Genomic DNA, 13364 nt, shown 5'->3' with positions numbered 1-13364 from the left:
CCTGTCTTCAGCATGAGACAGGCCCATGGGCACATTCCCCTCAGTCTCCCTAGGAAGACTTTCCTCCTCAAAGTGAACCACATCTGATCCATCCTGACCTAAGGAGCTCCCATGCTACTGACAAAACAAATACACAGGTCCCAGCATTTGCTTCCCTGGGCAGAGACAGCACCAGTACAAGTACAAGGCCCTCCTTGCCAACATTGCCTCTGTAATTCCCTACTGACAGCCTTGAGGCAACCTAGAAGAAATCATAGACAGCAGAGACAGATTCCCTGGCTGTCCACAAATCCACAGAGCTTGTAGCAGACGGAGCTGCAGCTCCTGAGGTGGTGCAGCTTGTCAAAACCTAGAAATAAAAGACAATTACTCTTTAAAGTGGGATGCCTGTTCACCTTTGCTGTTTTAATCTCTCACTCCATGACCATTTTGGTTAAATCACTATTTCCTGCCTCCTCCTTCCCTTCTTGAGGCTTCATGACAATTTGCCAAGTTTATTCTGTCTTATCTCAGTTTCTGGCAAGAGACAGAAATAACAAATAACCAGCACAAGACTGGCTGTACTGCAACATCATTTTTCCCAGAACATTTAAAGGCTCTTTCTCCAAAAACTTTGCCTTATTTAATGCTGAGTTCCCTGATTCACACACTGCATTTTCTGGCTTCACATAACACTGGGGCAAAATACTTAGTTGTACAAATTTTACAGTTTACTTCCCACAAATCTATGCATGATCTGAACACTTAGACAAAACAAGCTTAGACAAGATCCACAAGGCAATTGGGTTTCTAAACTTCACCAAGATCAGAGGGGCTTGGCAGCAACACACAACAATTTATTTCAGTGGAGAAAATAACGTATAACTGAAAGGTGAAAAAGGCAGTATTTTTCTCTGGTTGTTTAGGGAGATTGCTATCAGAGAACCTGAGACCTCACTCCTCCACATTCACACACACTCCCCACCTCAAAGCATCCGTGCTTCTGCCTTCAGATTCCTTTGAGTCATTCAACACTTCCTGTGTGGCCAGAGTCAAGGTACATGCTCACAGCACCAGCAGTGAAAACACTGACAGACATGAGCTGAACTTCATTGACTGTACATACACATAACCCCAGACTGTTGGGTACCTCAGCACCCACCAGTCTCCCTAAAACATACTACTCCATTCAGGAAGGAGCTGAAACACAGGAGTTCAGCAGAGAGAAAGGAGCCTCAACTAACATTTGTGTCATGTCCATGTGATTACATTTATCAAAAAGCAGGAAGAGGAGCAGAGCCTCACTCAGTATCCACCTGCCTCTGTCAGCGCTCATGTCACAGTACATGTGCAGCAGCCTGCTGCTATCCCCGTTCAGGTAAATGGTGTACATACCACTGGAGGCATTTCTATTCTGCTGCACCTGGCTGCAATCCGAGGGATACAGGTAGAGGAAGCTCACTGTGTGAACAGAGTGGGAAAAACTGTCCCTCAGCAAAGCAGGAGGAGGCACTACAGCTTGGGAAGCTCCTATGGACAAGGGTACTAGAACAGAAGTACAGAAAGCAGCAGCTCCTGCTGTGCACTCACACAGGGCCCAGCTGCATCAGCAGGAAGCAGCTGTTGGCCTTCTCACTGCCTGGGAGCTGGCACACAGATAGGGTCCCCAAAGGCTGAAGAGACAGAACCATAGAATCCTAGAATGGTTTGGGTTGGAAGGGACCTTAAAGCTTGTCTTTTTCTAACCCCCTGCTATGGCACGGATGCCACTCACTAGATCAGGTTGCTCAGGGCCCCATCCAGCCTGGCCATGAACACTTCGAGGGATGGGACAGACACATTCTCTGTTGGCAACCTGTGCCAATGCTCACCACCCTCTAAGTAAGGCATTTCTTCTTGATATCTAATCTAAACTTGCCCTCTGCCAGTTTAAAATCATTGTCCTGTCACTGCCTTTCCATCCATACAAAAAGACCCAGCCTTGGCTTTCAATAAGAGCGGGAAGAGGAGCCCTTGTTTGTAAAGCTGGGAGTGGCAGGAAAAGGGACTTTAATTTCTCTGAATTTCACAGTTAATCCACAATTGGCAACCCCTGTGGGCATTCACACAGTACAAGAGGCTTTCATAGCACGCTGGCATGAAATGTTTGATTTGCTGTCACTCTGGTGTGTGTTTCCTGACCTCTGAACAACCTGGACAGCTACCCAAGGCCCTGAGATTATTTACACTGTTGTTCCCTGCCATTACTAGGATGTGCAGAAAGATCTCCTGCACTGTCATCCTCTCTCCTGCTCACTGGCCTCTCATCAGCAGGTTTTGTCCTGCATGTGGCTAGCAAGGCTTGCCAGCACTGGTGGCCAGCATGGGCAATCTCCACTCACAGTCACACCGTGTTCCCAAGCCTCCAGATGGTGTGGCTGAGAACAGACACCCAGCCAGGAGTAACAGCACTGATTTGCCAGTTGGTTTCATTATGATCACTGCTTCCCTGTTCATCCATAGGACACAAACTCTATCTTTGATCTCTGCTGTGATGCACAACAGCTGCAGAGCATGTGGGAAAAATGCAATATCCAAGGCCAGTTGCTACCTGTTGAGAATCTGCCCTATTTCTGCTCAGGCAGTCTCCCTTGTAGGCCATCAAAAAGACTGTGTACCTCATTCCTTGTTCCAGCCCTTCTAGCACAAACAATCATTTGCTGGGACCCAGATGTACTTCCTGCCAAGTGACAAGAGATCAAAGCACAACCCAACTCAGAACAGTATTTAGCTTTTCTGGACCACAGTGCACCAAGCCCCATATGTATTTAAGAGGTTTTCTTGTAGGATTCAGACAGGCAAATTCACCCTGCATCCTTGAAACATGAAGTCCATCTCCTCGGAAGGAAGACTGGGACCAAAGTTTCAAGAAACACTCCTAGGACACTGAGGATACCCTGCCCCTGGTGGGTGCTGTCCTTCCAGGACAATAACAACTTATTCTAAGTGAAGAGGCAACCATGTTTTCGGCACCTGAAGATCTGTTGGGAAGTTAGTGACACTTCCAGTGTCACTAAGTCCCTCTACACCTTCAACACATGACAGCAGCACATTGCCTTCCTTGAGCTCTCCCTCCCTGGGTCACATATGACATAGATTCCCACTCAAAATTTCTGTGGTCCACATACCCAACAAGTCCCAACTGGCAGAGCCCATAATCACAGGGGTAATTCCTCAGGTCTACAGGCCTGAGGAATTCAAGGAATTCCCTGTACTTTGCTTGTACCATCTTCACCCTGGTAGCTCAGAGAACAGCCATTGATCTGTGCTGTGGGAGGAGTCCAGGTAACTCTACACCAGTAGAATGAGTCACACCTGATACACGGAAGTTCTTGGGAGGATCAATCTCTATGCAAAAAGAAAAGTCAACTCCCATTTGTTATGGATTGAGTGAAAGCATTAGACAAACCCTGCTTCAGGTTCAGATTTTTGGCAGCAGCTTAAATTCAGGTGACCTGCACCTAAACTGCCCTGGCTCACAAGTTCTTGAAAACAGCAAATCAGATCTAGTATACATGAGTTATTTATTGAATAGACAGAAGATTAACAGACAAAATACCTCAAAGAGAGTTACTTTCTACACAGGTTAAAACAAAGTACTACTAGTAGATTTATATAAAACAGTGCACAACATAAAGGTACCTTTATTATAGCTAGAAAAAAATAATATAGATTAGGAATCAACATAGCTTACCAACAACTGATGGTAGGGTCACATATTCCTTTCGCTCAGCTTCCAGAAGAGTAACTCAGGGCCAGCATCCCACACCTTGAGGAGAGGTCCCCATGCATTTCCAAGGAATGTGCAAAAGACTTCTCCTTTGTGAAAGTTTTGTGTGGCTTTTATAGTTTGTAAAGTGGGTTCCTATGGACAAGGGTACTAGAACAGAAGTACAGAAAGCAGCAAAGTAAAGTCTGTCAGTCAGAAATTCAAAGCTTATCTCCCTTCAATCTGCTCTCAAGGCAAGATGTTTATGGTCAGCTGGGAATTCCACCACCTTGGTATCAGAAATAACTCACTACAGGACAGAGGTCTGGCTTGGGTTATCTCACCAATTAGCAGATTCCTGTAAGGGGGGGAAGATGAGCTGAGCTCTGCACCAGCTGATAGAATAGATAAGTTCTTCCGTGGCAAAGGGGAAGTCCTGCTACACCACTGCATAAATGAAAGACACAAACTGCAGTGCAGGTCTTGGGCTGAACTGCAGTTGCCTGAAAGTCAACCAGTGGCCTTCATAGCTAGCAAGCAGTAGAAGCCCAAACCAAACACTACAAGCCTTCTACAGATCTGTGTGATTTGGCATGTTCTGTGAGCCTGGCAATTGGCTCAACTGTGCAGTGTCCCACAGCTCCTCACATGTCTGCCTGAGGAGTCTCCATCAGGTTAATCTCTGAGGAGCACTCACAGACAGGTTTAGGCTCTATGCTCCAGTCCTGGAGCACATCTCTAATGTGGCCTGCTGAGAGCCTCTACCCTTTGTTCCCCTACTGCAGGTGAAGAATGACTTCAAAGTTGTTGTTGTTATGGTTCAGTTTTCCTTAGTAAACACAGGAATATAAAGAAACCCAGAGCTTTACAGTTCAGTCTGTGCTGGATATGGGATATCAGCTCCTTCACTGGCATCAAAGACTTGGCCAGACTTTTCCTGAGCAGTCAGACTGCCCAAGGTCAGCACAAAGAGAAGAACAGAATTATTTTAATGGAATGTCAGTTAACAGCAGTTGTCAAAAAACATCTTATGAGGTGCCAACAAGGGGGCTGCAGTGCTTCCCTCAAGATAAATCCAATTTTTAAATCTGTGTTGAAAGTAGAAACACTGGAAGCAGCTTCTCCCTAATCTTCATCCTGTGCTTGCTATATTCTATATATTTTAGGAACATCTTAAGGAAACAATTTGATGAGTATGGTTTTAATGCCTTTCCAAGGAGATCCAGAGGAGGTCCTTGCGGGAAGTGCTGGTTTCCAGAGAAGAGTGCTCCAGCCCTGAAGCACACCTGAGTTTATATCAAACTATAAATTAATAATTTATCTCAATTTTCTGCTCTTCCACAGATCTCCCTGGAAGACTATAGGCACATTGTTGTCTGTCCTTTCTGTATATACCAGGCTACAAAACTTCCCAGGCCTTGAAGAATAAGAATAAGCATAACAAAAATTATAATGCATCAGTGAAATAATGCAGTTGTGAAAAGGCCACAGAAAAACACAAGGCCATGCTTTGTCTGTCTTAGATAAAGAAGAGTTGAGCAGGCTGGCTCCTCCCAGGAAATGCTGCACTCCTCATGCACAGTGCTACTGCTTAAAGCAGATAAAAAGGCAGAGAGGAAGAAATCAAAACACCAAATATAACAGCATGGACAGTAGCACTGCAGTTCACAGCCCATGTTGTTTAAAACGCTGTCCATTCATTACAACCAGAGCACCTTACACCAGGCTCATGTCTTGAACAGTAGTCCTTTATCTAATGAACTCGTGCTTCATTTGGGAGAGCACTAAACAATTGCTTTAAGTGAAACAACTCAGAAACCTCCTCAGACAAGTTCACTACGTATGTATCTCCAGCTGGACAGGAGAGGGAGCTAAGAGGTACCAAATCCATCCTACGGAGCAAAGGATGGGAAGGGCAGCCTCAGAGGCTGCATTCTCACAGCACTGCCCTTAAAGGCCAGCTGGCAGCTCCCATGGGTGCAGGGGGCCACCACAGGGCAGCTCCCTGCCACAACCAGTTTTAATGCCAGGGAGTAATCAGCCAGCACCTTGAGTGAGAAAATGTATTCTTTTCTTCCTCAGAAGCTGTATTATTTTAGCAGAGGTATCATTTATTTTTGTGCAGATATTTAAAAAAATATCACCACTAATGTTAAATGCATTCCTTCTCTGCAGTTTCACTTCATGCAAAATTCCCAGGCGCCTCCAATTTCATGCCTGTTCAAGAAAAAAATATTTTCATTTGCTGAAACTCTCCATGAATTTCTGGTTTCAGATAGGTTCAGCCTTTTAGCCTCAAGATTTGTCCCCATCAGCTGCCCTTGATCTTTGTAAGCAGCAGGGAACTCTTTGGCATTTTGCCCAATATCCAAGTTTCAACTGTTCTATCTCACACCAGATGAATGCATAAACTAGAAAAAGCACATTAGCAAGGTCAATGGATTTAGTGTAACCCCAAATGTTCTCAGTACATCACAGTCCTTACGGCTGACTGAACTGAATAAATTTAAACTTGCTTAGCAGTCTCCTAGGACTGGCCTAAGGTCACAAGTCAAAGGGCAAACCATTATTTTTAGCTGTCCCCAATTCTAAAATGGTTTCATTTTGGTTGTTAAACCTGCTATTGTTAGGCTTGATAGCAGCACATGAAGCACTGCATGCTTTTGATTAAGGACTAGTGAAAGAAGGACCATCAGCTGCCATCACTCTTGCATTATGACATCTGCCTCTTTTATAATCACCTACAGCAGCAGTCTCTGTTATAGGTAGCCTGTATGCATGTATTTAAATACTAAATTTAATTATTTAAGTGGGGCTACCACTGTGCAGCAATGCAAAAAGTACTCTGTTATGTTATAAAACATTAAATAATAATAAAGCAGGATCCATCTGCTGGGAGGAAAGGGTTGAAAGTGGAATAATGGTGAGGAAGATAGTACATTCAATGACCTTGCAGCTGGGAATGCCCAGGCCTGAAGAATAACAGTGTGGGAAACGCCATATATTATGTCTACTCTTGTTTATCCTGTCTGTTTTGAGAAGCAGAATTTCTGTGCAGAGATAACATAGGTGTTTGGAGAGACTTGAAGGCACTCATACTGACTTAAGCTTCCTGTCTTGGAAGAGAGGGGGTCAAAGTTCAAGTAAATGACACACGCATGGACCCTTGAAAAATGGGACTGAGCCTAATGGTGCTGGCATACCTGCCTGTGTGTCTCTGCCCAGGTGTTGCTTTGGGATCCTCCAATTAGTGAAGTATTGAAATAAATTTACTCTTTGCATTTCAGACATGGTTTGGTGGTTGTTCCAGATGCCTGCCTGGGTTGATGCACAACTTCCATCCCATTTCCTTTCCCTTCTGCCCTGTCAGTGCTTGCCTTCTTACTCTGCTTGCTCCCCAGCTCTGCCCAGAGATGGATAGTGAATTTCATGCCTGGCTTCAGTCCTGGAAGGGTGGTAATGCTCCTGTCCTTCCCCACTTCTGTTTCTTTAGTGTGCCCACCAGCAGAAGTGTAGCTCACCACACACCTGTCCACGGGAGCTTGGACTCTGTCCCAGGAGATGGTGGCTGAGTCCTCTGTCACTTGGCCAGTTACCAGACTCATTGTGCTGTCCATTACAATGAAATAAAGGGCAGAGTAAAAAGACACATACCCTTCCCTTAAATTTTTTGTTTTCCTATTCTCAGGAAACAAAGGATGGCAAGGACTAACTCATCTGTGGCTTTACTGGATCTCAATGGCTAATCACCACACTTGGCATTGACAATGAAGAGGTACAGCAAGGCATTTAAGGCACTGAGGCACAGCCAGGTGAGCCAGGCTGTTGATTTCTGCAGAGACAGTTAAAGCAAAGAACACAGGCTGTCATATTCAGGCTGTGCTGTCACCTGTGACACTGCTTCCCCTCAAATTTCTTCGTTTTTCAAGTCCTATTTCTGATCACACGTTGATTGGATCCACAGATCTGAAAGGTGACAAGGTCTGAGGTGGTTTAAAAGGTCTGTCTTTAATTCTAATAGATGCTTTCCTGGGAAACAGCACAGCCAGTCCTGACCTGGACAGAAAAGCCCTTACAGAGCATGATAATGTTACTTTCCTGCTTTGTTATGGTCACAAGCCTCCAAAGAACACACACATGTCATCTGTCCAGAAAGTGAAAACAACCAAAGCTCTTTTGTTAAGAGGCCAAGGTAACCCAGGTACACATTTATGCATTTCCCTCCAGTAAGTTCCTGGCCTAGAGATGAGTCTTGTCAACATCTGCCACCACTTTCAGTGGATTCTAATGTTCAGATTTATAGTGTTGTTATAAACAGGAAACACATTAGAAAGATCACTACACATCCTTAACCAGGACTGCAACATGAGAACAATTGAGGAACCATGATTATCCATTCTATTGCAAAGAAACGTGGCCCATATGCTGTTAACCTCTCTGCACTTCAATTTCTTCATCTCAAGGAGCTGAATATTTCCCTATTGCATGATGAAGGATAAACAAATCAACCAATTAAAATAAGGTTACACAAACACGTAAGAGACACTGCTGCAAGGACTTTGTTTACCCCAATCCTTCTTAGTATTTATAACATGACCTGTTTATAGTACCTCCAGGTAATTAGAATCTCTCTGTGATGATGCTTGTTGTTACTGATAGTTGGGCTGTCAATTTCTATGAGAAAAACTTACTAGAAGTTTTAGTATAGGGCTGTGGTAATCACAATGGTCTAAAGACACAGACAACACAAGTTTTACAGCCAGAGGTAGTGTGTTTTATTAGACTATCTAATAATTTGGAAAAACAGATGAAATTTGGGAAAAAGATTCTATGTCTAAAGACCTAAAAGAGGTTTTGTGCATCCAAAAGCTTGCTTCTTTTTTTCTCTCTAGCCCAAACTGGTAAATCTAACAGAAGTTTTATCTTTAGCTGTAAACTGTATTTTGACCATGCAGTGTAAATAGCCACTACTTAAGCGAGTCACCCCTGGATATTTGTGGAGACAAATCATTTTGTACTGCTGGATACATTGCAAGGAAGATAAAATAGGTGTGCTAACTGCTTCTATGTTCTGCCATTTTTGGCACATTGGTGACCATATCTGCATGTCACTGCCGAGGTGGCTGAGCTTTGGCAGGGTCAGTCATCCCTCTGCCCTGCACTGGCTGAGACAGGCTGCTGGTTTCTGTGGAAAAGCTGAGTGAAAAACATGAGTGTCCAAACAGGGACATTCTTTCTCCTTCCCCTCATGGGCCCTGCTGATTTCTTCCACCTCTCATCCTTTACTTCTTGCCAAGGATGGGCCTGAACTAGCAAGTAGGGGGGTGCCCAGTTTTGAGGTATTTCAGCTGGGGTTTAGGTCTCCTCCTCACAGCTATGAGATCAGGGCTCTTTCTTTGGGAGCAACAAAAGCACAGCCACTGCCCAGGCAGACACTGAGCCCAGGCAGAATATGGTGCTACTGGCTTTTGCTTTCTAAAGATCACAACATCATCTTGGCTGAGCTGTTCTGGGAATCAGAACAAAAAAACCCCAAATCACCTGCTCAGGATCTATGAAATGCAGCTCTCTGTCACTTTCTAATTCTTCCTACTGTTACACTCTTTTCCCTGCCCAATTCTCAGATGGAAATATAACACAAGATTTCAGAAGTCTTAATTTCATATCACAACACAACAGCCTGCAGTAATGTGGCCCTTTGAGAACAGCCATACCACCCATGACCTTTACAGGGAACAACTTTTTTTGTTTGTTTGGTTAAGATTTTTTAATTCACTGAATTACTAAATACATCTTAGCAGCCTGAGAAGTGAAGGTCTTGCAGATGCCTCTCAAATTAATGGAACAGCATTTCTTATTCTGCTGGAGGCTCTAAATTCCAGGGCACAAATGTACAACAGCCACAGTGTAATCTACCACATACCAGCTTAGCTGCACTGTGATTTACCACACATTAGCTACAGAAAAGTTGTGATTTCCCCACCTGCATGTACTAATCTCAGCTCTTTTGTGAGATGAAAATACATTACTTTTCGTTTTAATGAAAGATGCTGAGGCTTGTTTGTGCCACCCTAGAGCAGCACATGCTGGGAATTGGGAATTTGAATAATCACAGCTCAGCTCGTTAGCAGCATGAGACGCTCATCTGTGGCAAGAAAAACCAAGCAAATTATTTTCTTGTGTGGTATGAAAATCAAGTTTGTTCTTTAGGTCTAATTGCACTGCAGCTGGGTACGGGCTGTGCTGCTCTGCATATGCAGTGCTTTTCACTACTGAACTCTCTGCATGGCCCAGGAGCTGCCCAGTGAGAACATGGGCTGGCTCGAGACAATGAACCAACCTGCTGCTACAAATCACCTGTCACAGCTCTGGTGCTCGCCTTCTTGCTCCTCTGGGGCCCCTTCTCTGAGCAGATGTCAGCAACATATTCCATGTCTGGCTTCAGATCCAGTAAGGTGATCATGTCATTTGCACTGCCCACCTGTATTTCCTTGGTGTCTCAATCAGCTGAGAGTCCCATGTACCTGTCTAAGGGAGCCTCCTCTTTATTCCATGAGGCAGTGTTGGTGTCTTCTGTCCCTTGGTCGGTTGACAGGTCAGTTGGGCTGAGACAGCATTTCAAAGTGCAGGATTAGCTATGTCCAGTTGAATTAAACTCCTAAAAAACCTGTCATGGCATGTTAGGAAGAAATTCTTCCCTGGGCATGTGGTGAAGCACTGGAACAGGTTGCCCAGAGAAGCTGTGGCAGTCCCACCCTGGAAGTGTTCAAGGCCAGGTTGGATGGGGCTTAGGACAACCTGGAATAGTGGAAGGTGTCCCTGCCCATGGCAGGGGATTGGGCTAGATGATCTTTAAAGTCCCTTTAAACTCAAACCATTCCATGTACACATTTCCTTTATTTTTGCCTTGCTTCTTTGGCCAGCAAAACACTCACTTAGGTTTCCCCCAACAGCCTCTGAAGAAAGGCATCCATGAGAAACCAGGAGAAAGAAAGGATGTTCTACCATTTACATGAAACTCTCAATTTCTTTCTGCAGGCAGAGCTTGCAGGCTACCTGTCTTGCCTTCCACAGATACCAACTTGAGGATGACCTAGATGCCTTAAAGATCTAGAAATAAAACATCACAATTTCAAGGCAATGTTAATATAGGAGGTAATATAAAAGCTGGTCTTTAATCGGAGGCCTCTAGGGGCAAGTATGAAAAAATGCCCACCTCACATAGGGCGAATACAGTTTTATAAGTTTAGCAAATTAGCATAATTGACAAGAATCACCAATTAGAAACAGAGGTGATGAGGTAATTCTCCCCCTTGGTTCAAACTCTTCTGGGGCCCCTCTTCTTCCAGTTTTTTATAGGAAAGTGTCTTGTGAAGGTAGCTCGTCCTTGGTTCCCAGAGGAAACAAGATTGGGATTGTGTCTTTTGGAATGTGTTTTGTCTTTCTGTCTATCAGAGTAGGAAAAATGCTGGAGTGAGCCAGGAACTATAGAACTATACAGCAATAGTCTACAGAGCTACAAATAAATGAAGAATATATAAAAGCAAAAATCATTTTGGCATCAACCTTCTGGCTTGCCCCCTCCCAGCTCCAAGTACAGAGCCTACCCTTTCTCTGCTTCCACTGTTAGCCATCTGCTGCTCCTCCCTTTCTGCCTTCCCTGCAGACCTGTCTGTCAGACTCCCCCAGGGTTTTGCTATTTTAGCTGATGAATCAGAGATTGGTGGTAGATCTTGAAGTAGCTGGTATTTGCTTATTTGCATCTCCTAAATTCCAGGGGTTATATAAGAATATGAGCATTTGGGTTATTATTTTCCTTTTTTAAGAAGCTTTGCAGCCCCCATGTCTGTCAAGAACAGCTTGAAAACACAAATCAAGGGTATTCCAGATAATCAGAGTCTACACAGGGCAGAAGAATAGCCCTAAAATGACAATGTGGAGGTTGTAGGTTTTGATGTTTAAAATAAATTTCATTTTAATAGAACAATTTACACAACAACCTCAGAAATGTCAGGCCTGATATTGAATTTTTCAGACTTTGGAAGCAGCATGCCTACCCTTTTGTAAGAGATGAATTTCAGAAATTCCAGAATCTTGTAAGTAGAATGAGAGTTTAAAATTCTTCAAGGTCTCCTTTGCAATAGAATAGCTCAAAAATATTCTGCCACTTTTCTTTAAGACAGTCAGTTAGTCAACAGAGTTGTTATTCCATACAGAGACCAACTCACTACATTTATCCTGTCTGGATGGAGCTGTTAGTCAAGTTAAGGGTGAAGTTACTTTAAAGAATTAAAGCAAAAGACTGAGCTAGGCTTAGGGTTTAGTGTTTAATATACAAGCTCAGACAAGGCATAAGCAGACCTGGCTGCAGGTCATGCATGAAGAAGCAGTCAATTACGAACCTTTTGTGCTGGAATTCTGAAAGATCTGTCCCCAAACCCTACAGTAACATCACTGTAGTAAAAGCAACTTTCCACATACCAGTCCTGGCAGTCACTGAGGATGGTTTCCCCTCTGTGCTGTCTTTCACAGGTGTGACATGTTCTGTTACAGGTATCAGGCCTACAAAGAACAAAAGGGAGCATTACCAACAATTAGGGAAGATGGCATTTTTTCTTGAAGAAAGCTGTTTTGTTTAGTTTATCCAGCTCCAGATTTTTTACAGAGGGAACTTAAAGTTTAGATTTCTATCCAACTTGCTTTTTGTCTATTCAATGCTTTGATAGCACCTTTGAGCTAGGCTTGCCCTTAGGGCAGGCATATTGACTGCTGCTCAATGCTCTGTGGTGGGGATTTCCATAATATCAGCTCTGAAACAGAAGAATGCACTTTTTTCCTAACAAGGACAGAACTAAATGAATGAATATGCCTGGAAACTTGCTATTTACAGAGCATAGCTTTCTCCCTGTGGAGACACCCCTCCTTATGTGATAGGGGAGCCCAAACAGATCTCACCAGACATTCACACAAAAGAATCGTCTCAGTCTGAGTTAATCATTCCTGCCACTTCTTCCTGCTCCTGCCCAGTCTGGAACACCCACAAATACTCACCAGTGAGGATGTATCTGCTCTTAGGGTCATTGCTTTTGGGGACCATGACCTGCTTCTCATCCATCTCCACTAGGGATCTGAACTTCAGCTTGTAGTAATGCACATCTGTTGATGGGCTCACCCACTCCACTTCCAGGAAGTATTCCATCTCCTCTGGCACCCAGATGGCATTGACTGCAGACTGGACTGGGAAAGACAGGAGAGAGATGTAGAGAAGCAGCATCAGCACAAAAAGGTAAATAGAAGACAGAAAAGTCAGTAAACAATGCTCCTTCCCTGCCCAGTTTCCTGTTCTGAGACACAAGACATTTTCCTCAGCCAAACTGAGGAGTCAAGCAAGGAAAGCACAATTGTTACTTCAACAGGTTTAGTTTTATCCATGGTAACCGTCCAGCTCTGGTGTTTGCTGGCTCTCAGTTCCCACCTGTTGTGCTGGAAGCAGGAAAAACATCAAAATCACCAAGCTTTTCCCTGTCTTTGCCAAGTACAAGCAGACAGCATAGTACCAGCTGCTAACCAAAGGATGTTTCAGTTCTCAAGAGACTGCTTCAAATACACAGCCTTTGCAGACTCATCCTCTTAACCT

At 44.0% G+C, this 13364-nt stretch overlaps 1 protein-coding gene across 1 annotated transcript; it reads right to left on the bottom strand.

The window, feature by feature from the left end:
- Positions 1–3718: 3718 nt before the first annotated feature.
- Positions 3719–12992, bottom strand: LOC131581125 (tenascin-N-like). Its single transcript, XM_058843058.1, has 3 exons — positions 12779–12992; positions 12209–12289; positions 3719–3898 (listed from the first exon to the last, which is right to left on the bottom strand). Exons 1-3 carry the CDS (start codon positions 12924–12926, stop codon positions 3768–3770), a joined length of 360 nt encoding a protein of 119 aa, XP_058699041.1. The 5' UTR covers positions 12927–12992; the 3' UTR covers positions 3719–3767.
- Positions 12993–13364: the final 372 nt, after the last annotated feature.

The sequence above is a fragment of the Poecile atricapillus genome, chromosome 7 (genome assembly GCF_030490865.1).
Source record: "Poecile atricapillus isolate bPoeAtr1 chromosome 7, bPoeAtr1.hap1, whole genome shotgun sequence".
Lineage (NCBI taxonomy): Eukaryota > Metazoa > Chordata > Aves > Passeriformes > Paridae > Poecile > Poecile atricapillus.
Note: the sequence above shows the minus strand (reverse complement) of the source record. Positions and strands in the feature narration are given on the sequence as shown.

What these genes read in the sequence shown, in the direction of transcription:
- LOC131581125 (XM_058843058.1), bottom strand. Translation starts at nt 12,926, where the DNA reads ATGGAATACTTCCTGGAAGTGGAGTGGGTGAGCCCATCAACAGATGTG. An exon ending in GAGCAGATACATCCTCACTG is followed by an intron (nt 12,290 to 12,778) that starts GTGAGTATTTGT and finishes TGTTCTTTGTAG; the next exon opens with GCCTGATACCTGTAACAGAA. An exon ending in CTCAGTGACTGCCAGGACTG is followed by an intron (nt 3,899 to 12,208) that starts GTATGTGGAAAG and finishes CTTCTGTTCTAG; the next exon opens with TACCCTTGTCCATAGGAACC.